We start from the raw sequence: 27,153 nt of genomic DNA on the forward strand, positions 1-27,153 counted from the left end.
GCACTTAATTTAAAAATAATCAGAGAATTAGTCAATGTAGAGTAGAATCCACATTATAAAGAGAAAATTGACCAACACACAAATAGAAAAAAGAAATAATATGTATCCACAGACACACACAAGGGACTAAAATGTTCTCAGTATTTGTCTTCCAATTGGTGATATGGGCAAATTAAAGACATGTGTGGCTCTAATAACAATTGGGACAATGCCAGATTTACAAATGCATGATAAGTTAAAATTCTCAGATCTTCATTGCACTCTATACATCATACTCCATCATATGTCAACTTTCCAGTGGACAGATACACATGTGGAAGCCCATCATTTAAACCTGTAGAACTCTATACCTCTACACCTCTAGAACTCAGTATTATTGTCCAGTTGAGAATATCAGGTCTAACTTCTCATTATATAACATTATATATATATCATATATCATATACCATTATATAATGTTAAAAATACACTTTTTACTACCATGCATAAGGAGGGCACACATTAGAACACACACTTGAAAATGAGCATGGCTTACTCAGGACAGCTGGACTAAGAAGTACAGGTGAAATTACTGAATAACGGGGCATTTAATAGTCGTGAACTTAACGGAAATGCTGTAGGATTCATATGACAGGTAATTAAAAACAACAAATATTCTCATGCAATGTCATTTCAGGATGCTATTTCTAAGTTAGAAAGGGTGACACATGAACAGGGGAAAGCAGGTAGAGCATCTGGGAAAAGCATAATTAGTTGTGAAAATATTAAACACTTCACTCAAAGTACTCTTACACAAAGTTAGCTGTGCTGGCAAATAGCATGACGTTGCTTTCCACCGGGCAAATGGCTCCAAAGCACTTTTTATGGTAAACTTGAACTTGCTTGACTTACAATGAGACTTGTTGCGTTTTGATATAATCCATAAATTCAAAGGGTAAAATCTGAAATGCAGGCTGTAGCAGATTAAGAATATTTTATATTAAAAGACTCATCCATTATTCACAATCTTGAGTAAAAGACCTATGTTGAAACAACAGGCAATGTGGTAGTCTGTGTGACTCAGGGTAAGGTATTTTTCTACCTCTCCTCTCTGTACTGTGAGCCCACCACGGTGGTCCTCAGGTGCCTACACAGAACCCTTAAACCACCTCTTGATAGCCATAAGTGGAATATCATTCTGTGAAACAAACACATCTTCTTTCATAACACAATTTGACCCAAAGAAATGAACTAAATCAGGATGGCCAACCAGAACACTTGAATTGAATACAACAACAGTGACACCCTGCATTCTAAGCATTCTTGTAGCCCATCTTTCACTACAACTTGTAAAGAAAAATCTTGAAGTAGCTAAATATTAAACAGTCTATATATGTGATGTTTTCAAATGGTTCCAACGATTTCAGAAACTAAAAGAAGTTAAAAATTATTATCTGCTAAGTTGAGAATGGACCATCCTGAAACTTGTCTTTGTTTTTTTAAGATTTATTTGATAGTAATAGAAATGGAGGAATAGACATGCAGAAAAATACACAAAGGGAGAGTCATGGCGAATATCTGCCATCTACCAGTGCATTCCTCAAATTGCTACAAGAGCCAGACTGCGCCAGGCAGAAGCCAGATGCCAGCAACTCCACTAGAGCCTCTCTTGTGGGTAGTAGGAACCCAACGATTTGGACCATCATATGTTGCCTTCCCAGGACCATTATCAGGTAGCTGGATTGAAAATGCAACAATAGGGGCTAGAACCAGTGCTCCAATACAGGATAATGCATTGCAAGTAGCAGTTTGACCCACTGTAACACAGCACAGCCTCCTCATTGGGTTTTCCAGTAGCATCTTTTAGGACCCCTTTTGCATTCACATTCAACGCTTCCAATTTTTAGGACAAGCAATCCTATATCAGAGATTCCGGTCTTTATGTCATAGTGGCATGTTTTACTTGCGCCGTTCTGCCTAAAACATTTTCACCTATGCTTTACATATGTTGTTCTGCCTGAAACATTTTTACCTATGTCAGGCAAAAGTAATGCTATCCTGAAAATTTTCACATTCTAAACACCAGAACTGTTAGTAGGCTACATCATAATGCTAAGGTAGTGAAGATTTCAGATTTGATTCAGGTTGTTGATCAACTGACCCAAGAAGTTGAGATGTGTCTTGGATTATCCAGCAGAAATCAATGTAATCAGAATATACTGTGACTTCAGAAGAAGGGTCAGAAAAATGGAATATTCTATATTGTAAGTAACATAAGCACCCTGAAAAAAATTTTAAAAAGCAAAAGTAAAAACTTAAATACTCCCTTAGAGTTATCAGAGAAGAATACAGGACATCTGACACATGGGATTGGCCTCAGTGAGTCCCATGTAATAAACCCATGTTTTCTCTTTTAATTTGCTATGGCATCAATAGAAAACTGATATACTACCAAATCATATCAGTCTGGTAATTACCCATTATTTAACAAGACTGAATTCATAGGGTAGGGATGCTTGTTCTTATAAATAATTTTTCTAGATCTTTTAATCATTGATAAGAACTGCATGCAAAAATGTCTTCATCTACTGAGCTCTAAGTCTCCCTAGAACAGAAAACATGACTCTCTAATTTTTGTGCTTAAAGCACCTTGAATAGAAATTTACTAGAAATTTATTTTTTTAAATGATAGAAATCGGAATTCATTCCACGTAGTAAATTCCAATATCAGCTCCTGACAGAAAAGTAAGGTTGATTTATGGAGATTTGAGTGGTCAGATATCAAGTATGAGTCAGCAAATGCTAACGGTGACCACACCACAACACACACACACATACGCATACACTCCTGACCTTAGATGACATCAGCAGGGGCATTTTAGCAGAAAAGGATCATGCCTCTATTTTACTATGTTCAGCTCAGACACTGCAAGTGACTCATTTTGGACTTGAATATGCAAAGTATTCTAATAGATCAAATCCAAAGCAGGATGAGATGGCCAGGAAAGAGATGAAGGTTTAAAACAGAAGGATACCTTTAGAGACTGAAGATGTGAAATTCTCAAGAGAAAAATCTGGGTTTTGGCATGACTGTGGGATGACATATTTATAGAAACCATTAAAAATACTGGAAACAAACAAACAGAAAATACTGGAAAGAGTAATACTGCTTATATTCAGATAAGCTGAAAACATAGCCCACCATAAAAACTTGATCCATATCTTAGGAAGCAACGATAATAACACAAAATATCTAACTGATGACAGTTTCAGTAGGAAGATCTGAATAAACCCTTCACAGAGTCTTCAAAATGCTAGCACTTGGTGAGGTAACACATCCCGTGGCCTTTTTCCATTCTCTCAGAAGTTTTATTTACGTTCTCACCTCAAATGTTCTTGATGTTCATTTATCCCAGTCTCTCAGAAGTCTCAGTTAATGTCTAACTCTCCCAATTATACCCAAGAATAGAATTCAAGGGCAGAAATGAATTCGTTTTTTCATCATATATTATCTTCTAATGAATAAAAGCATTTAAGCAAAAGACACCAAAAGCAAGCTGAGGTTTTTCTTACAGAGCAATACAGGACAAAAGGCTTATCTGATTTATGCAAAAGCCAGTTTTTATTAAAAAAAAGGATCTAAATATTCCATTCAAGGAAATTAAAAAAAAAAAAAGCTGTTTGTGTAGTTCAAAAGCAAAGAAAAACTACATTATTGCTGCCTGATCAACTAAATTAAGCACACCTTAGGGTGTATTGTTTATTTGGTTTGTTTTTTTAGTTCTTACTAACGCAAATCACTTTAAAATGAATAAGGATACCTCACAAATGTTTCGCATTTTCTCCCACCCCATCCTCAAGCTTCCTTCCTTCTTCAACTGCGAGTAAATAAAGTCATTAAGGATAAATAACTTTTGTGTACATTTTTTCAAGTGTTTGTGGTTTAAAAAGTTCTGCCTTATATACCTTGAAAACCATTTCATTTTATTTGAATCATCCAGACACCTAAATCTTTTTGTATTCTATTAAACATTCACCATATTCTAGTAATATATGTTTTACTGCTATTCATATCTTTAATCTCCAAAACCAAAAGAGGCACACTCTGCTACATACATTTTATAAATGAGGAAAATGAGGTTCAGACAATTAAAAAACACCCTTCCAAAAATGACATACCTAAAACATACCACATGGTGGGACCAAATGTGGTTTTAGTTCATTATGATCTAATCTTTGGCTACATATTTTTTAATATGATTGATGATAGAAGTAAATATTACATATAACAATGCTCCCAAGAGTTATCTGCTTTACCTGTTTTATGGTAGGAGTAACAGTGGCTTACCTAATTGAATATAGTGCTAACAAAAGTAAATGTGACCAAAAATATAAGGCTTCCTCAAGATTCTCCTCTTTCCCTGCCCTGGCAACAAAAAGGCTCTGCTAATGGGTTCCAATTCTGCACACATTTCACTAAGGTTAACTTAGGGGTCGGATAATACCATATGCTTCACTCACATTCAAATTTACTTCTTCAGTGTCTGATGTCATCAGATTTCTATTTAAGAAATCTTTTAAATACTGTGCTATTACTTTTTTTTTTTTTGCAACAGAAAAGAGCCATAGAAAAATTCACTGTTGAAATGAACAATGGTGTGCCTCTGTCCCCCAAGGCCCCAAAATCATATGGAATATGTAACCATTCACGGATAAGAGCTTCCCTATACCTTAAGTTGCTCACAAACTACATCACTCTTCGGATCTTTTCCGCCTGGAGTAATCACATCTTGCTACATGATCATCTCTTTCTCAAATCGGACAGAAACTAGCATTGAGTTAACATCAGCTTCAGCACCCTCTCCCATTTCCTTAAACTCAACCATTCTTTTAACCATTTCTGAGCTATTTCAGGGATCTGATAATAACTCCATATAACTTCTATGCTTGAGGTCGCCATTTCTGATATTTCAGAAGCATACTGCTGCTCTGTTTCCACAGGATCCAAGTTGTAAATGTCTTCCCTTAAGGCAGGATATGAACAAAAATGATATATGCTTATTTTATTTAATGCCCCTATCATGCTAAATTGTGTGTTTGGGGGAAGACACTACAATCAACATTTCCATTTTATATAGAGATATTTAAAACATATTTGTTTAATGGCAGCTCAGTATTTGCTGTTCAGATTTCTCCTGATCTGCAAACCTTTGCCATGGCTTATTCCTGCAAATGATTCATGCACATATGCAGATATGTGTGAGTGATAGAGTATCATAAAAAGAATTCAAAAATTATCACATTCAGTTGAATTTTTCTTTTTTAAAGCATGAAGTCTGAACTTTGCAACAGTTTTGGTGACCTATACAGGAAGGTTTGAAGGAACCAAGCGACATCCTTATAAATATAAAAGCTAATTGTTCATTCTCAGAGTCAAAGGGAATATCCAACTGAATACTGCATCCTCTTAATCCTTTCAAAATGGGCAGACTTTTCGTATTTCAAGTTTATAGTCAGACTTGTAATGCAGAGGCAATATGGAGTGAGTTTACACGTTGTACAGGCCTGTAAGAAAACAAAATGCCTTTACACCATGAAGATCAAATTACAAGCTTTGGAAGCACAGAAGTCAATTAGCAGAGGTTGCAGTCTACTTAAAGATTCTTCTACATTGTGGCAAAGGAAATGAGTGGTTGAAAAATACCAAAGTCCATCTGCCATTGACCTATTGAAAAACATTCTCTGCTTCATTCCGCAAAAATCACGATGTTAAAGTATGTGTCCTAGGTGATTTGGGCAGCAAAGGTGAGAATAAACAGATCAGGACATTACAACGCATCAAGATTTTTACAGGTGTTGTAGTGACAGTATAACAGGAAATGGGTTACTTCAGCTGCCTTGGTCAAAGAGCTGTCCTCCTCTAATTACAGCATGTCTTCTAGTTGGGTAAATGAGACACATGAAACAACATGAAACAAAGGGACTGAGCCAAATATGTTATGGACATCAGTCCTATAGATAAAAGGATGATATCAAACCATTACTTCCAACCACTACCTGTCATCAACTCAGGTGTTGGTTTTCTTTGGGCTTAATCAGCTTCTCCCATCTTCCACCATACTGCTTGTCTCCTGATGTTAGCCAATCCTCCTTAAAAGATGTCACAGGTCACAGAATGCACAGATATGTACAGGAATGCACAGAATGTGAGGAATGTACAGGAATCTGAGCACACTACCAGGATTGTCCCTCAGATAATTCATTATGTTATTTAAGCAAATATTCACTTGAACTATAGTCATAGCAAGCCATCACATAATTCCTTTAGGTCAGCATACCATCAGGGGTGCACATTTACCCAGCTTGGCAGAGATTTCTGGCAAACTTTGTTACTAACAATCTATGAATACCTAAGTTGCTGTGTGAACTAAGGTATTCCTGTGACCTGGAACAATAATTTGACAATCTAGCGATTTCCATTTCTCTGGAAGCACTTTAATATGAATTTGACCTGCTTTTTAAAAAGGTTTGATTTAATTATCAAAATATTTTTAACTTTATAATAATTTTTAATTTTCCTTTGGCATTATAATACTAAGAACAGGAAACAAAATGGAAAATTGTGTCAGCTGACCAAGTAAATCAAGCTAGAAATATTTTTGAACTGCTCATATATCATTTACTGAATTATTCATTCATTGTTTCAGAAGTGTATTTTTATCATCTATAATAGGGTTACACAGCAAATGACATTTTTCAGGATTCACTTATTTGGAAAGGTAAATGAGAGAAACAGACACATATACAAAGAGAAACAGAAAAAGAACATGATTTCCGCCTGCAGGTTCATCCCCAAACAGCCACAACAGCCAGGTCTTTGCCAGCGTGAAGTTGGGATCCAGCAATTGCAAGCTGGTCTTCTGCATGTTTGGGAAAGTCCCAGATACCTGGGCCATCCTCTACTGCATCCTCAGCTGCATCAGCAAGGTGTTGTCTCAGAAGCACCGTGGCCAGACCTCTAAATTTGCATCTGATATGGGATGCTGGTATCCTAAGCGGTGACTTAAACCATTGTACTACAACATGAGAAACAGAATATCTCTTTAATGAAAGAAAATGTTCTCAGTTCACAGATTTTGTAATGTCCATGTAGTTGGATGAAAGTAAATACTGACAGATATTGGATATTGTTTCACCTGTTTCTATTCTGAATAGGCTATGTGGTCATAGGCATGAGGCAATTCATAGGCCAATAAGCTATACAAGAAAGAGAACTGCATTTAGTATAACAGGTATTGTGTATGTGTAAAGGCATATCCCCCAAAATGGCAACTGCTACTATTGATAGGGTTATGTTTGCTAACGTCAAAATTTTGGCTGGCATTGTGATTCATTGAGTTAAGCCACTTTTGTCCATGTTTTCATCATCCTATCGGGCTACCTGTTCAAGTTCTATCTGCTCAACTTTCAATCATTCCAATCTCTGCCAATGCACCTAGGAAAGCAGGGAAGATGGTCCAACTGGTGGGGTCCCTGGCCAATCACAAGCAGATCCGGAAGCATTTACACGTTTCTTATTGCAGTCTGGTACAGCAGCAGTCATTTTAGTCTTTTTTTCTAATTTTTTAAAATATTATTGGAAAGCCAGATATACAAAGGAAAAGAGACAGAGGAAGATCATCCGTCCATTGATTCACTCCTCAGGTGGCCATGACAGCTGGTGCCAAACCAATACAAAGTCAGGAGCCAGGAGCTTCTTCCGGGTCTCCCAAAAAGGTGCAGGGTCCCACATCTTTAGGTAGTTCTCAACTGTTTTCCCAGGACACAAGCAGTGAGCTGGATGGGAAGCGGGGCCGCTGGGATTAGAACCAGTGTTCATATGGGATCCTGGTATGTGTAAGGCAAGGACTTTAGCTGCTAGGCTACTGTGCTGGGCCCCCTATTAGTCTTTTTGAGAGTAAACCAGCAAATGGAAGATTTCTTTTTCTGTCTGTCTATCCATTTTAAGTGGAAATATGTCCTCAGCAACTGCAGGAATTGTTTTGGCTGATATTTAATGTGGGCATTTCTTAGTGTTATATTCTTTCAGAGATGTAAATTCTTGAGAAATTATCTAGCTGAACAAAAATCATTTTTAAGATCCCTTGCATATATGCAGTAAAATAAAGATTGAAGAAGGATGCATCTATTTCTCCTTGCTAGAAGTGAAAGATCAGTTACATGACCGTCAACTGCAAGACCTATTTCATTCTTGGACACTTTCCCTCTGACACTTATTGCCAAATGATTCCTCCCAATGCACCATGCTATTTAGATGAGTCAAACTTCCAAACGACTTCTTCACGTTACATAAATGGACGCAAAAACATCACAGTATAAATTATTACTATTTCTTCCTAAAAGCAATGTTCCTTTAAAATTAATTATAACAGAAATTGTTAAGGAGATCCCTAAGAGTCGGTGTCTGTAGCAACAGTTTTCAAAACCCTTCCACAGTCTAAAGGCTTCCAGGATTGTACAGGGAATAAAGAAAATTAAAAAGCTGGGCCCGGCGGCATGGCCTAGCGGCTAAAGTCCTCGCCTTGAAAGCCCCGGGATCCCATATGGGCACCAGTTCTAACCCCGGCAGATCCACTTCCCATCCAGCTCCCTGCTTGTGGCCTGGGAAAGCAGTTGAGGACAGCCCAAAGCTTTGGGACCCTGCACCCACGTGGGAGACCCGGAAGAGGTTCCGGGTTCCCGGCTTCGGATCGGTGCGCACCGGCCCGATGCGGCTCACTTGGGGAGTGAATCATTGGATGGAAGATCTTCCTCTCTGTCTCTCCTCCTCTCTGTATATCCGGCTTTCCAATAATAATAATAAATCTTTAAAAAAAAGCTCAGATCTGAGGCTTTTTTTGCCCCAAATTCAGTAACAATACTTTTGTCTTTATTGATTTTGTTTGTCCTTAATAGGATGTTTACCACTTGGTGAAAAAAGGGAATATGAATGTTAGTATATCATGAGAAAGCAAAACTAGTTACCAACGTGAAATCCAAAAAGGGAGCAGCAGTGGGACAGTAAGCCAACCCTCCGCCTTGCAGTGCTGACATCCCAACTGGGCAGCTGCTCCCTTTCAACGCCAGCTTCCTGCTTATGGCCTCAGAAAGCAGAGGGAAAAGGTTCAAGTCCTTGAGGCCTTGACCCACATGGGAGACCTGGAAGAAGCTTCTAGCTCCCAGCTTGGGATCAGCTCAGCTCTGGCCATGGCAGCCGTTCGGGGAATGAACAAGCAGATAAATATCTCTTTTTCTCTTTTCTTTCGGTAAAATCTTCATTTTCAAAAAAATAAGTAAATCTTCAAAAAAAAAAAACCCAAAAGAGATATTTGCAAATCTCTTTAGTGAAAGCATCCTAAAACAAACATTTACTGAGTACCTAAAATGCCAGCACTTTTCTAGAGGCTTTTTACTATGTATCAGGACAGAACAGAAATTTCTGCTCTGACAGAGTTTATATTCTGATGGGAGGAAGACAGACCACACATAAATGCTAACAAATTAAATGAGAAATCTTAAAATCATGCTAAATGTTAATAGCTATGGAAGAGAATCCAGACCCAAACATGGGAGTTCTACACATCTGGGATCCATACCTAAATAATTTTTCCCTTACAATTTAGTGTTCAAAGGTTTAGGAGGTAGTTGTAGTACTAACTACAAATTCTGTAGCAATACAAATCATTCACTGACAAAATGGAGTTTTATCTTGTTGGTCCTAGCCCACAAGAAATTATTTTATTATCTTCCTGCTCCCTTCAACCCACTAATTTGTACCTAAAGCATAACTTTGTTAATGAACTCCTAGGTTTGCTCAAAAACCTCAGAGTACAGGTAATTCGTTTTTAAATTCATGCAATCCAAACACGTATGATAACTTCTTTACTATCACCATTAATTAAAAACTCTAAGAAACTTTGCAATCTGACACGTATCATTCCTCTCAGTAGCAAGTATTTTTACTAGCCAATGAAACAGACCATAAATCTTACGTATATGACATAAAATTACTTCCCCAATATTAAAAAAGACCAAAATGGGATCTATACCTAGGTCTTAGGACTTCATGACTCATACTCACCCAGGTATGAGACAGAACTTACAATCCCAAACAGAAGCCTTCAAAATGAGAAAGAATGACTACAAACCACAATTGATTCCTTCACATCACCTTTACATTTTACTTTGGAATAAGATGTTAACCCTGTATCATCATTATCAGCATATAATTAGAGCAGGATCTTTGAAATCTCCTTAGGGTGGATTACTCTGCATCAGTTAACTCACTTCAAAGTCCTCCATAGCACATCAGCCTTTAAATTTCAGAGTGCCCTCACTGTGTGCTCCTCTGAGGATGTTAATCCACCATGAGTCTAATGAAGTTACTGTTTAGTTCATCAGTTTTTATACTATAAGATGACTGACATTTTGTCTTTTTGAGGACGTATAGTTCATACTGACTTTAAAAGTAAGTCTTATGGCATATCATAATAGAAACCATGAGGTTAAAATGAGTTCACAGAAATGAATAAATTTACAACATCACATACAAATTTCATATACCTTGCATACCTATTATCTTAAGGTAAGTGCAACAGGGAATCACATTTAAAAACCTTAAAATATTTAAACACAAAAATGCACTGATTTCATTTCCATACAAACCGGCTGCTGTGCATTTGCTAGGGCACACAAAGTGAAACTGAAAGAGCACCTTGTTAGAAACAGAGACTGCAGGTTTAAGAAACCATATGAATGATAGAGACAAAAATAGTATGTACAGAGATACCCCACATAATAATTTGTTACAATTACTTTGGGTTATTGGAATAATTAACTCTTCTCTGTTTACTTCTTATTTGGTCTGCTCCAACTGTTCATGTTCTCATATATACACCTCTTCCAGTATATATTCCCTTCATACAGCTAGTTCGTGAAAATTGAAAATTTAACATATAGTAAGAAAAATGACCTGTAAAAGCAACAGTTACAAATAAATAGAAGCCTCTTGGAATGAGGAAGCTGACATTTTATCAGGAATAATTGACATTAAATACATAGCTATACTTACAATGAATATTGAGAGGGGAGAAGTACCAGCCTCCAACCAAAGTACCTATATGGAACTGATTCTTGCTAACCAACACTGCAGAGCAATTAACCAGCTATTCCGGCTGGATTCACATGTGGAACCTACTTTTAGTTTTCCTGAAATATTTAGATATTTTGCTCTACTACCATTAAAAGAAAGTATAAACAATCAATTCAATGTTGGAATGTAGTGACCAATTAGAGATACACACAGAGAAAAAAAATACAGAGAAAAAAAGGACACGCACATGTGCACACACACACACACACACAATAAATTCTCAATAGACAAAGCTAAGATAGAAAGGAGAAAAGAACTGGAGTTATTAATGATACTAACATCAGTGAAACATTTTAAGCCAAAGAGAATGGAAACAAAATTTCATGGAGACTATCTACTTTCACCCACCAACAGTCTGCACAAATAAAGTTGTCTCCGGATCATGTTTCTTCAGCTGTACCAAAGAAAGCTAAAACTTACTAAATCAAACTTATTTCTAAATTCCTATGTATTCTTGGTTTCAAAACATGAAAAGAGATCTAAGTCACTGGTTTCAAGGGGAAAAATGAGTGAAATGAAAGCTCTTTCATTCTGTTTGTGGGCAATAGTGTCTATTATTTCCAGATTATTTTCCTCCTTTTATTATATTCTTCCAGCATGTAGTAGTGATCCCTAACATGTGTCCTGGTGATTTAGTCATTTTTTCTCATGTACAAATGCTAAGGAATTCTGAAGTTTCCAAACTATGGCAAAATATGTAGTAGTTCTACAATGACAAATCACAAAGTGATACCAACGCTTACCTCTGGAGAAAGGACTGAAGAAGAAGTTATCAAAAGGAATGGTCTTACAAACGTTACTTATTTTTAATGAAATGTACTCATCTACCACTAGGCCCTTAAACATTTAGAAAATATGGAATATTAATACAGAAGGAATTAGGATGATAATAATGACATTCTGGAACCCAGTTTTCCTTCTGGATTCACAAAGACATTAGTCCACGGAGGGTTTATTCCAGACACCCTGAATTCATAAAAAATGGCATCAAGAGAAAGGCTCCAGTACTTAATTCTGATACAAATATTTGGTAAACACGACTTTACAACACAAATCAGTTCTTTTACATTGATCATGCTTAACATTTCTTTTTCTTTTTTTTTCCTAAGTGATATGTAATTGGATAAAGATACAATGTAAAGTTTTTCTTTCACTTAAATAGGTGACAAACAGCAGGTATTTACCTGTGAGAGGCTGATTTAGGAATCATTTTGACTTTCTGCATCTCTAGAAAACTTTCTACCACTCTCATAGTACAATCATTCTGCCGCTTACGCTAACTTTCCAGCACCTTTCATTTTTATTCATCAAGACTCATTGAATGTGAATGTCATTCCAAGGTCATTACTGTAATTTTGTTACAGAATGGAGATGCTGAATTTGTTTACAATGAACTAAGACTTTTAAATTACATTTCTCACTTCCATATATCCAGATAACCAACATGTAACGATGAATACCTATATTTATAAGATATTCAAGCCTATCATAAAATCTTCCCTGATCATTTTATATCAGAAAGTATCTCTGTCCCACTAATAAAAGAATAACGCAAGGGAAAATTAAATTCTTTTTTTGTAGCTTTATATAGATTGAGGTATAAAATTGGATGGAAATTGTCATGATAAAAATATGCTATTTGACATATATGAGAAAAGAAAGCATTTGAAACAAAATAGCAATGTTGAATTAACTGACACAAAACATTAATTATACTAAAGTAAATGTCAATTGAATGTAAACATCCTCTATTCCATATGTAGAATTATATGGCAGTATAATCAATAAGTTCTTTAGAATCACTTTTTAAGAAAATACATAAATGTGTAAACTTAGAAATTTTATGCATATAAACGTACTTTATAAATGTAGACATACACAATGCAAGTACATATACATATATTTTACTCATCCAGCAAAATAAAATATTATCATACTGTCTATGCCACCCTGAGTCCTAATACCATGGTGGACATTTTCCACTAAAGAGGAAACAGTCAATAGAAGTTTGGCCTCAAATAAAAACATTGAGGAAAAAAGTGCAATTAGCACACACAATTTCCAAAACAACTGGTAGATTAATTTACATAGTTGCTAGAAGCTTAGAATGAAATTAAATTAAACTACTCAAGAGGGTTGAAAATAACAGAAACTGTAAGAGTACTTTGGTTTTGGGTCAACATGTCTTGACATTTGTCCTAAAAGCCCTGTCTTTCATATTTAACACTCTGATATCCATCCTTACATACTGCTTGGCACTTGTTCAGTAGAAAGGCTGCATTACTAAAGGATGCAAATGCAAAGGGTTGTAACTGAACTTTCGAGCCAATTCACTGTATTAACATTCTAAACATAACAGAGATTCCTAGACTCCAATGATTAGGCACATATCTGCATTTAAAACACAAATTTTAAAATATGTATAAATACAAACATATAATGTCATACTCTCTAATACACATTAGTTGTATACCAACCACTTTCACTGACAAAACACAAGGTAAATGGTTGTAAACTCAAAACAAACATGCTTCCGGGTATTACAGCAATACCTTAGAGGCGCACACATGCCTAACTTACCAAGTGATTCAGGAATGCACAGCTGGTTGATAATGTTCTCAAGACAAAGTTAGTTACCACACATAAAAAAAAAAAAAAACAGGCTGTTTTGCCCCTCTGTTTGTCTGCTTCATGATACTACCTTTTCAGGCAAGGTTAACGTACATAAATATGACATCTAGCAAAACACAAGACAATAAGCCCATATAGTTCAATTTCAGTGTTGCACATGCTTAATTGATTTACATCTATAATAAGGAATGGGTGGGGCAGGTGTACTTCTAATACGAATATTCAAGGATGATGTATTTGTGGTTATTATACTCTATACTTAGCAACCACAAGCAAAAACCAATACCAAAACCTGTAGCTAGTTTCTGAATATGCTAATTATGGAAGTAACTGATGTGGAAAAAAAGCACTCTAAGGAGAAAGAAAGGAGAAAGGATGTAACAGAAACAAATTGACAAAATTTCCTTACCTTAAATTTATAAAATGTTTATTAACAGATACCTACCTCCCAGTGCCCATTACCAATGCCAAAAGGTGTAAATATATTTGCGTAACAGACACACTATAATCAATCAAGAAGATATTAAGAAGAAATAAAATAATGCAATACCTTTACTTTTACCTATATATTTGATGGAATGGGTCCATGAAGAAAAGGTTTCCAGACAAAGAGAATAAAGAGGAGAAAAACAACAATAAGAATTATGACTATATGTGAATGTGCTGATATCCAAAGATTAAACAAGAATGTACAAATACATTTTTGAAGGCAATGACGATGCAATCAGTGTATTTTCGAGAACTGCGTCTTTAAGACAGCTACATGCAAGAAATTGGAAGGCCCATGCTCAATTTTAAAGATTACAGAAAAGGGGATACACAGTGACCACTGATAGAAAAGTACTGATTTGAAGGAACACTATACTCAGCATTCTAGAAGCCAGAAGCCACATATGTCTACATGTTCCCAAAGTGCCATGCATGAATGAAAAATGGACTGTTTTTAGTACCCCTGAAAAACTTAATATCTCCTTTTAGATATTAACGTGATCATTTTCAGTATTTCTTTCACATAACTACCCTTACTTCCATATGCTGACCCATGTATGGAACTTTTCGATCATACTTTTATCTGTCTCATTTATTTGTAGGTACTACAGTGCAAGAAATGAAGGAAAATAAGTCACAGGAGCAGACCAAAATCAAATCAACAAATAAAGGGGAGAAAACACATGAGAAAAGAAACAAGTGAACACTAGTTATGTACTTAATTTGCAGCCAGGTAATTTGCAAGCATTTCCCATACTTAGCAATGATGGTTTGAAAGCAGCTAAGGAACAAGAAAACACTGAAAGCAGAGTGGAAAAGGAACAGAGCCCATACCTTGGTCGCCCATCATCAGGTGCGCCAGACCTTGAAGGGAAACAAGAGCACAGTCAGCAATAAACAAGGGAGCATGGGAAGGCAGGGTTGTCACGGTGACAAAAATTTTCAGTGACAGACACCTTGTTTCCTATGAGACATGTCTGTATCATGGAGGCAAATCAAAAGCATTCTTTCAACCCCTGGTTGGAATGCTTTGGGGCAAAAAACTACAGAACTGCAGTTTAAAACATTACTATGTGCTGCACTGTGATATTTCTTCTGTGTATCAATTGGAACAATCCAGAGCATAAGAGCAAAAACTTAAAATCCAACAATCCCTTAAATATTACATTTGCCCTTCATGCCCTTTGATGAAACTGTTTTTGAACACTGCCCCCACAGTGCTTGTCATTTTGTAATAATGCAATTGCATTTTCAAAAACCCAAAGGAATACCTGAATTATGGGCTGGGTCTGATCTTTTTCCCCTCATCAAAAAATGAGAAGTTTCATAATTAAATGAAATAAATTTCCTTAGTCACACTGAAATGATAATGTAGTAATGTCTCCTTGTCTGACACATGTAGCAATCCATCAAGCTTGCTCAGATACAAAAGAGATCACTTACATGCAGCTGTAAAATTAAAATTACAGAATAATGCTCATAAGCAACAATGAACGAAATTGAATAGGTTCAAATAATTTCAAATTAAGAAAAAAGTTAGCATTTTATTTAAATGCTACTGAAATTCTGAACTATGAGGCAAAGAAAATATATTTAAGGCATATATTACAGATGAAATTTATTCAAGGAATCTACCTAAAGAAACATCGAATTTTCCTTGTTTATTTAAATTATCTCATGTTGCACAACTTCAGGATAAAGATCAGTCCCTTTCTAAAGTATAATGTCAATCCTTTTTAGATGCTTCCTAATGAAAGGAATATTTCATAGCTTTTTAACTTAGGTTCAGAAATAAATCTATTTCCCACTCCATGAATATTTAGGAATTTGGGAAAATGATAGAATGATATAAAATATATTAATATATATATAAAAATTTCTGCTATTTCCTTTTCAATTTCCAGTGTTCTTCCAAATATTTGAGATTTTATTTGTGCTCCAAAACATCACACATTAATTATGTTGGTTTTGAAACAATCCGTACTGTTTACTCAAAATTTTATGTGTACTCAGAGTGCAGATAATTCAAATCAACATTTAACAACATCACAATATAAAATAATTTAACATATTGGTTTCTCATTTCTGTAAAAAGAATTTCATTAATAAAAATATATCCACCTATGAAAATTAAATACTGAGGATGGGTTAATACTTCATGATGCTGTATTTGCTTAGCAAGATTGGTTTATTCACCTAGGTTAAATAATTCATCTTCAACACTTGTGAAAAAATAATAACTTTTTATTAGACTAGATTAGGGAGTTATCTTTAAGATGGTAATTTTATAACTATAATTTTTGGAAAATATATTTAGAATAGATTCAGAAACATGGTTCAAATGGCTTTTACATTACAGTCATAAAGATGGTAATTAAACACTTCAAAGTGTACTTATTTTCCTTTGGTTAGGCATCATTATCTCAGTGGAAACTCAACTAATCTTGCAAGTCACATTATAAGGAGTGATGTTAAGTGTATGATGGAGTAAATTTTACAATAGTTTATGGGTGTGCTCTGGAAATCTTATTAAAACTTTATATGAGTGTGCAAGAACCATTAATGCTAATTCCTCTGATTTTAAAATCTTTCAGAATGCAAGCATTTACAAAGAAACAAAAGACAAGGAACATTTTACAGGATGAGTAAGGAAATGCAAACAAAATTTAAAAAAATACTTTAGAAATAACTGCCAAACTCAATTAACATATACAATATAAATGAGACTCATTTTTGAGGGCTATCGTGCCTGCAAATAGAACCATCTTTATCAGAGCCTAATACAGAGCTAGCACTTGGAGAAAAGAGTGCCTCTTCATATTTTTTTTCAAATTTTAATATACTTTATTTAATGTTATAGAAACTTTCAGCAGTTCAGCAATTCTAGTACCACTAATGAAAGACAAAACCTGCTGCTGACCAACTTTGTATTGCCATAAAGAGGTTTTGTCTTTTTTTTTTAAGTCATGAATTCTTTATAGCCTATTGTCTCATCATCTGCAATCTCAGACAATTAGTTCTTTGGCAAGAAACATTTCACTCTGTAGCATACACATATTTTTGTGAAAATACTATTTTCCACAAAATATGGAAGCAAAATAAAATGTCAAATGTTGTCTTCTGACATATGTAGTTAGAAGCTAGCAAATTATTCATATAGAAACTTAGTGCTTTGGTTCTATAAATTAATACAGTATATATAAGTTGATAAACTTTTTTATGATTCTTCTGTTGTACCGACTTCTTTTTGCATACTTGTCCTTTACAGAGTTGGTTGGGACATGACTAATGCATGTAACTTTTTAAAAATTAGAATGCTGAAAAAACCTTGAATTTGTTGGGTTCACAGCAATAAGTAAACTTTTCCAAAGCATTGTAGCTTAACTTAACAGATACAAAACATCACATAAATACTCACCAGTAATCCCATCAGATGCTTTTATTTCCACTGGCCAAGGATGGCTTATTTTCTAATCTAAATTCATGCCTCTTATAGTCAGTATCTTATTCTGTGCTCTTTTTATAAATCAAATCATTTGAAACAAACCAATGGGTTTGAAAGAATATAATGCTAAACATTTCCAAAAGAAAAGATGAAATCACTTTGATAAGAAAAATGGGTAAAGTTCATGCACTGTGTTCTGAAACTGCAACGAGATGCTTTCTCTTTGAAAATTAAAAAAAGCAGTATTGTATCATTTTTCCATACAGAACACTGCAGTAAACATTCTAAGATTTATACAGGTTTTGAAATCCATAGAAGTTGGGATTCAAGACAGAATGAATTTCATATCATCGAAACTTACAATTTTGAGAGCTTGTGTTCTCTATGAAAAGTGATACACAATACAGGAATTGACTGTTCAGAACGAAGTTCAACTTACCGTTCAAATTTGAGATGTACTCTATTAATACTAACAAATAAAAAGCAAATGAGATTTGGAAAACAAGGTAGAAAGCACCCACCTTCCACATTGTTGTCTTCTGAAAGCACATGACAAGGAGGGAGAGAAAAGGAAAAACATTCATTAAGCAGCATGCAGACTGGACCTTGCCTTTGCATGTCTTCCTCATGCAAGGCACCAAACACATCATGCAAGTGCTCCATCACTATCATTCAAACGGGAAAACAAAATCAGGGGAGCAGGTTTCCTCCCATTGGCGGTATTTACAGGATGTCAAACGAAATTTCGGTAATACGGTCATGTTTTGAGCAAAAGGTTTTTAAAAAGCCTTTTATTACCTTTGTACAGAAAACACTATCATTATCACATGTTGCTGATACCTTCCTAGGCAACGATTCCTAAAAGCATTTAAACATAATTCTAAAAGGTTGTATGTCTACATACTAAGTTGGTGTTAGAAGCTGCAAAGTCTGTTAGAAACAGCTATGAAATTTCACCTAAAGGTACTCCAGTATGACCCAACAGCATTATCTACTTGCCATGCCTGCTTTCATATTTTTAAAAGCAATCACTTTAGTTAAAGAGTACATACTCCTGTGCAAATAAAATCTACAATTTGGTTTATGTACAATGCACTCATATTTAATCAAAATAAGAATAAATTATTACAATATATTAAAACTTTTGAAAGATGCTAAGTTGAAAAACTGATCATTCCAAGATAAATCATTAGGGTGCTATCCATCAGATAAAATTTTTCATGACTAAAAGCTTTTAAATAACTTAGGGTATTAATATGAATAGAGTTAATCTACTATCAATTTTATCAAAATAGCCTTTATATATCTGTATAATATCTCTATATTTTCATATATATCAACCATATTTCCATATCTGTTTATATACATCTACACAGATAGACTAACATTTTGTATACGTTTCCTGAACATAACGCTTTTAAGTGTATAGTGTTTATAAACTATTAGTACTTACTGAACAATTCAAGCACTATATGAGATGTAAGTTTGGCAGCAAAGAGGAAATCTATTTTAGATAAATTAATCTTTATGTTTTATTTAATTATATATGCAGTGATAAATTTATCAAAAATGTCTAAAGGATGCAAAATAGGTATAGAGTCTTGAGAATACTTTCATCTATAAACATATCATCTTATCAGTTTCAATTCATACATTTTAATGGATTATGTTTTCAATGACTCCTCAATTTCGCTTAAAATATATTAGCTACACAATGAAAGAGTAATATAGATACTTTTTTTTCTGATGTGGTGTTACTACATAATGGAAAATGACTAAGAGATAATTGTAGACAATAACATTTTCACACATTACTTGTTTTAAAATGTATTTGAAAGGAACATAAATAGTTGTATGATATTCATTTATCACTTTATTTTGGCTTCTAATTTAACAAATAATTAATGTCTTACTTTTAAATGGTGACTCTGACATGGTATTAATACAAATATTAAATTTTTTTACTTATTTCTATTTAATACAAAGGTAAAACTTTAAATGTTAAATTCACATGTTAGTTTACATTAACTGTCCTTTGAAATTCCACTTCCTAAGTTGCTGTTTTATTAAAATTATTTAATATAATCAATGAAATTATAAGAGGAGGAAATTTACAGGAGAATCAAGTGCCAAGGCTGTCAACTACTTCAGCATCATTTACTGTCAGCAAGCAAAAGTTTGGCAAATACATTGCATGTAGCAAGTGTCATTATGGGTTTTGGTAAAACAGTGTATAAAAGATATATCAGAAAGAAAAAATAGAACAAGACAAAAAAATAAAATAGACTTGTGCCTGATACCTGACACCAATTTTTGAAATGTGCTAAGGGTACTGGAAAAGGAGGGTCACTGATTCACACTCCTGAGAGTGAGTTCTCTTTTCACTGCTAACTAAAGTGCAGGCCCACACGTTGGTGACATGGATCCTGCCCTAACATCTAACACATTTCTGAATTCCAACTCAAAAGGGAACAAGCTGAACTTACGGGACTTCCTGCAAGCAAACTCAAGTCATGTCTAGAATGTGAAAATCCTGACTTTACTAAGTTCAGAAAAATGAGCTGTCTTAGAACATTAAAATTTAATCAATCAGATACTAGATAAAAATAAGGGTGATAAATTTATTCAGAAATTGAAGAATGGGGGAAAAGCAGAAAAGGAGAACAGGGAGGAACGGAGGAGAGAACGGCAAGAAGAAGCAGAAGCAGCAAAAGAAAACTGACGTGGAACTAACTTTCCTTCCGTTTCCCTTTGTATTCAGATATTATTACTGCATGGAAAACCTTCTCTTTCCTATTTTGTCTATTTTATCCATTGTGCTATCAACTAGAGAACTTGAAGCTATTTAAAACTTTTTTATAAAGATAATGCCTATGTTACTTCAGAAATTTGGATATTAATATAACTTGCGGTAGCCTCAGCATTTATCACTATTGACTGAGAATTTATCTATTTCTTGTTATTTTGCTTTTGGACTAAACAAATATTGAATTGTACCAAAGATAGCTATCCTCCTCATGATTAATTATTTAGCATCTGTAGATTCTTACTCAAACGCTCTTTTGTTTTGAGTAGAACCAAATAGAGTTGTTGACTTTCGGCACATGGCAGTGTTGTGCCAAAAGGTGGAAAGGAATATATTAGGCCTTACTTGTGGACACTGTCAGGTTAGGGAAAAATCTCATCATTTGTAGAAAACCCTGATGACTTAATTCTGCTGACTCACATGTTGCCAAGTATTTGAAGTACTCAGTGGGACCCTGAAAGACTAACTTTATAGTAATCATGCTACTAGTAGAAATCATACCTTTTTTATTATTGAAAGAAGAAAAAGAATGAATATAAACTCCGCAAAAGGCTACTTGGAATTTTATTTTTCTTTCACATGACTATGCTTTCCTCACTGAGATGGGAATTAGGCATTGGAGATCTAGTCATGTTACAACTGATGGCTGAATGTGAAGATGAAAGGAAGCCACTGACTGTTAAACTGAATCTTTTTAAATTACTGCAAAACAACCTCTCCATAGAATTACTGTATTTGATCCATGCCTGAAAGAATGCACTGAAGTAATTTATCATGAAGATATTCTCAGCACATAATCTTAATTACATGCCTGTAGGAAAAAAGAAAGGCACATGGGAAAAAAAAATGATTGTGTCAATATAAAGAAAATCTGAAGCTTTCATGAACAAATTAAAGGATGGAATAATATCATAAATAAGTCTTTGTATAATCAATATTTAATTGTAAAGTGCTTAAATGTGCAGTGACCAACTTGTGTGCCACAGCTGATACTTGAAAAAGCCAAAAGAGCAACTATCACCACCTAGGTATTCTCTCTGCAGTGTTGTTTCTTTTCTCCCAATTGCCTGCAACTGCCTCCATTGTTTCTCTCCGTGCTACCACTTCCACACTAGAATTTCAATGACAGTAGGCAACTTCTCACCCATATCCAATCCCTCCAGGATCGAGAATATGGCAGCAAACGATTGGGAATAACAGCCAGGACAAGGAAGAACAAAGAGTAAAATTTGCTTCCCTTTTCCTCATACTGAGCTTCTTGGCTTCTTTCATTGCAGTTCCCACCCCTTCTCATGACCTCTCAAGACTTTACCACTAGGTTTGGGGGATTAAAGGCCAGTACATCAGGGTCTGTTCCCACGGTGGTACAGGATACAGCTTTGTTTTACTTTATTCTCCTTTTAGTGTTAACAGTGAAAGCCCGTACAAAATCTCAATACTCAGAGAATGCATCAAGGACTGGGAAATGGAGGAAATCATTGAGACTGAGGATTTATGCAGCAGACAGCCAGAGGAAGAGAAACACCAGCCAGAACCAAGATGAGATTCAAGTAGAAAACGGAGCATAAAGGTCTATTATGAAGATTGGGGGAAGGGAGAAAAAGCCTTGGAAAGAAACTAACCCAAATGACATTCGAAGGCACTCCTATCCAGCCTGCCTGGTGTCTCAGCCTTAGCACACGAGGGAAGCCAACTAGAGCAGCCAGCTTCTTTCTTTCTCCTCTCTGCTTAGAAGTAAACAGAGGGGTAGCGCTAAACCATCTCCAACAGCAGAGCTGCTCCTGGCATCACACTGGGAATACTAAAAACATTTCCCTAGGGATAATTTTGTTACAAAACATTCGTGGTATTTAGTTCAAAGTGTTCCATCTTGTTAAAGGCAATTATCAGAAAGGAAAATAGTAAGGGAGGGAGAAGGGGTGAAGGAAGGAAGGAGAAAGAGATGGTGGAAGGAAGGAAGCTATGCAGATTGGCTAATGATAAAGAGCACTGTTCTGGTATTTAAGCAGTTCAATGACACTGGTGAAATTTATTAGTCAATGCAGTATAATATACATTGAAAATTCACATAAACTGTAACGAATGCAAATTAAAATTGGCTTTCATGAGGGACTACTGCATGAATTTGTTTAGCCTTTACAGTCTCAGCTACTGCTTGTGTCTAACTCTTGATAGTTAACATACTAATTTGAATGCAACAGTTGGACTTGGGAAAGTTTTACTGCTGGTTGAACAATGCCATGGTTCCTGCTACAGAAGTTTACAGGTAATATTCAGCACAATGCTTACCACCTACATTTAATCACCAGTTTAGACCCCTCCCTAGAAAGCTGAGTCAGGTGAGGGAAAGACCCTGCTGTGCTTCCCAAGGATCCGAAAGCTGCATGCCTTAGATAGCAGAGCAGGAATGCTCTAAGAACTAGAGTTCAAACCTACTCCTCTATATCTTCTCAATGCATCACACTTTCCAGGGCTTACACTGATGTGGTAAAGCTCAGATGTGAGTCTGTAAACAGATTAACATTGGATATTCTCTGGCCTATATGTTTATCCTACAGTGTGTCCAGGGTTCTCCATCACTAAGACAGAAAGTAAATGACCATCTGCTAAATAACTTCATGGAAAAATCTGTCAAACACTTAGAAGGTGTAGAATTGTTCTGTTCCAAATCATTTTCCTATAGAGAGTTTTTCAAATAAACATTCAAACAGCCCCCGATTTGTTGACTTATGCTTAACTTTGGGACACATCAAGAAAATACAACTTCTATAAGAAAATGTAAAAGGATTTTGTGACCCCCTGCTTAGGCATGCGCCTATACAACACTTGTGCCTAGGCAAGTGTTATATTGCTGAGAGCAAAGCAGTCAATAATTGACAGGCCTCTTGGGTCTGATTAATGCCATATCTGTGTTAAATAAACCAGTTTGCCAGCATAGTTACCTATTCATTTAAAAAACACTTAGGGAAATGAGAAATGCCACTCTGACCTCCAGGAAGGGGAGGCCTGCAGATTGCCCAGGGAAGGTGGTCACTGGATGAACTGGAGTAGGAGCAGCTGAGAGCATGTTCGACAGGGGAGGAATGACTTCTGGAGCCTTCTACAGACAAGGCCACTGTACTTGCAGAGAGGCAGGGGAGCTGAAACCAGATGGTTTGAAGGAGAGAAACCACAGGGCATGTCTGGATCAGGCCAAGGCACCTGCCCATGTGGGAGACATGGGCTGGACTAAACAGTTTCACCCACCACTGATGCACACAAAAGTTGGGAATGAATGGGCCACATTACCTGCCCACGAGAGTCGAAGAAGGTGGTTGGCCGCGTCATGCACCCATCAGAATGTGAAAGAAACGGATCTGAGTGTTGATTCTGTAGGGGACCTGTGGGCTCTCCTCTGGAGGACTGCAGCACCTTCCAGATTACATGAAGAGCATGGGGTGGTGACAGACTGAGCCAGGTTGAACCACAGAGATCACCTGATATTTGGAGGAGTCAGGGATGGGAGGAGATCCAGCCAGCCTAAACTGCAGCACCAACCAGCACACGCAAAGGCCAGGACTAAAGGCAGACCACGCCAAGCAGAGCTGTGGCACCAGCCAGCATGCATGATATCTGGGACTGGGTGCTGCCCTGGAACGGGAGCTTGGGGACCTCCCCTGATAGATTGTACTCCTGCTGGTGAGCATGAGAGCCAGAGCTGGGGGCAGGCCAGGCCACACTGGGCTGTAGCACCTGTCAGTATAAGTGTGAACCAGCTCTGAGGCTTGGCTGGACCAATTCACAGCACATACTGGCATAAGCAAGAGCCAGAATGGGGTGCAGGCCAAGTGAGGCTGGATTGCAATACTCACCAGCTCACATGAAGGCTAGAAATGGACCAGGTCAGGCTAGGCTACAGCATCAATTGGCATATGTATAAGCCAGGTCTAGGCTGTGCTGGGCTGGGCAAACTGACATGAGCAAGAACTCAGAAAGGGCACAGGCCTGGTTAGTTGGACTGCAACACCTACCAATTCACATGAGGGTTAGGGGTGAATCAGGCTGGGCTAAGCACCTGCATCTGCCAGTGAGAGCTAGGATTGACTGTTAGCCAGGCTGTAGCATCTGCTAGTAAAGTAGAGACTGGGGACAGGCCATCTCTGACTGGGCCATGGCACTTGCTGGCAGCAACCAGAATGGGGGCTAGGAGTAGGCATGGTAGGAAAACTTCAGGGACTCCCTTGCTAGGCTATTTCTACTGGTAAGTATGAGAGCTGGGACTCTGGGCAGGCCAGTCTTGGAGTCTTCCCAGCTGGGCCAAGACACACCACTCACTGGCACATGCTAGGACTGGGTGAGAGTCATGTCAGGTTGCACCAGAGTACCCCCTGGCAGGTGCAAGATCTGTGGCTGGGAGTGGGCCTTGTAGGGGAACTCTGGACACTCCCCTGCTGGTTTGCAACTCCTGGTGGTGATCATGAGAGCAGCACATGTGTAGACCAATTTGGGGAACAAGTCGGACAGAGCTTAGCTGCAGCACTCTTGGGAGTACACAAGATGGGATGCAGGACAGACCAAGCTAGGCCACAGTACATACTGGCACATGCAAATAACCAGGCTGGGGCAGGACTGCTAAGAGTTACTGGAGGGTCACCCCGACTAGGCTGCAGTACTCACTGGTGTGGTGAAGACCAGGCCTGTGGTGAGTTTGGCTGGGCTTGCCTACAGCAACTATCAGTTTGGATAAGACATGGGGTTGGGGCGGAAGTGACCAGGTAGTTGCATCCACTAGTATGTGTGTTGGTTCATGTGGGTGATGGATCAAACCTTATATTGCACTGGTTGGTCCACCCAAGAATTAAGTCTAAGGTCACTCCAGGCATGAGTTCTTAGTGATTCCCTAAACTAGACTGCTAGACTCAAATCCTGCACCAGGGAAAATCATAATATATGGGGTGTGACCTTGGAGACTGGGTGTGTTGGGACTGGGTCTTTTCCATTGCTGATGCCTGTGCAGTTGACATCATGCCTAGATGCACACAAGGGACAAGACAGCAAGCGTATCTAAGTCAGCAGAGGACTACAAGTGCCTGGTCAGAGGATGACAAGTTTTGCAACATATTTCTTTGTCTGTGGATGCACTAAGGTGGACTGTGTCGGCCAATGAAACTTGGAAAGATTCTCTCAAGTCTAGTGCAATGCAGCTAACAATGTCTCAGAACTATCAGAACCACTGAAGTAACACCCTCAGAATATTCTTCCCCATATTGGGTCTATCAGGCTCAACTAAAAGACGGTTCCCCCATCCCCGGGTGCTGATGCGGTTTGACAGCAAGCAATTTCCCCCTCCCCTTCCCTTCCTGTGGAAACAAAGAAAAAGATAAATTGAAACACCTGTCCCACACAGCTTCTTTCATGCCTCAATCCATCCATGATAACCTGAGACCCACATTTGCATGCATCCCTCTCAACTATTTAAACAATAATAGGGATAAAATATACTAAGGATTTATGATAAAATTAAGAGCAATTTCCTTGAAAAGATTACTATGCACAGTATAAAAAGAAGTTATAAATTCTGTAAATTTGATTTAAATATACTATATAAAACTGTTAATATGCTATTACTGAGTATAAATTATATTTACATTCTTATACTTAAAGAAGAATCAAATTTGATTCCTAAATAAGAAATATTTTATTTTTACCTTCAATATGGTAAGACTTATGCATATGTCTTAAAAATGTAATTAATATTTAAAGGATTTTTCAGGTCTTTTGAGCTTTCAGTTTTTCATTTTGTCAGTGTTCAAAACTCAGGTTATTCAATATTTTACAATCAGTGGTGTATTTAAACTTTGTAGAAGTTGGAGATGATTTTGTAGCAAAATGAGATAACTCCTTGCCTGCAGTAGCAGCATCTTATACAGGTACCAATTTGTGTCATGGATGCTCCACTTTCAATCCATCTCCCTGCTTGCGGCCTGGAAAATCAGCATAGGATGGCCCAAGTCCTTGGTCCTCTACACCAACTTGGGAGATTCAGAAGAAATTCCTGGTACTAGCATGGTTCAGCTCCAGTCATTGTGGCCACTTGGAGAGGGAACCAGCAGATGGAAACCTCTCTCTGTCTCTCCTTCTCTCTACAACTCTTTCAAATAAAAATAAATAAAATCTTAAAAAAAATAAGTTTGTAGAAATCAATGAAATCACTATTACTAGGGAATAGGCAGTTAAAAGGAGCAGACCTTTCTTTTATTTTATTGCTATTATTTTTTGGCTAAGTAAATTAACTGATAATATACTTAATTTCCCAAGGATCTTTTTGGGCTGATTAAAGCATTTCTTATAATGAACCAGATATTTATAACTTGTTGGTTTTCCTTGAACCTGTACTACTCCTTATATCCTAACTGTATTCTCAATTATTGTGTTCTCCAATCACTGTTACTAAGAGGATATAATCAGAGAGAATGTGATTTATATAAAATATGATTTTTACGGAGATCTCAAGGAACTTGTTCCTAATGATCAAGAGAAATGAGAATTTAAAAAATAACAGAGGTTTGATAGCGTATCTTACCACTTTAAAGGTACTCTTATAAACACTGTATTATTTAATCTTTATATTAA

The 27,153-nt window shown here is 36.6% G+C and overlaps 1 protein-coding gene across 4 annotated transcripts in view; it reads right to left on the reverse strand.

The window, feature by feature from the left end:
• NRXN1 (neurexin 1) overlaps window positions 1-27,153 on the reverse strand; it is a 1,084,317-nt gene that overhangs the window by 963,067 nt on the left and 94,097 nt on the right. For all 4 annotated transcript variants that reach the window (XM_058667775.1, XM_058667773.1, XM_058667774.1 and 1 more), the window contains exons 2-3: window positions 18,257-18,274; window positions 15,125-15,154 (exon numbers count right to left, since the gene is read on the reverse strand). In XM_058667775.1, the coding sequence (XP_058523758.1) occupies window positions 15,125-15,154; window positions 18,257-18,274 (48 nt within the window). The remainder of the gene's footprint in view (window positions 1-15,124; window positions 15,155-18,256; window positions 18,275-27,153) is intronic.

Source organism: Ochotona princeps, chromosome 8 (assembly GCF_030435755.1).
Source record: "Ochotona princeps isolate mOchPri1 chromosome 8, mOchPri1.hap1, whole genome shotgun sequence".
Lineage (NCBI taxonomy): Eukaryota > Metazoa > Chordata > Mammalia > Lagomorpha > Ochotonidae > Ochotona > Ochotona princeps.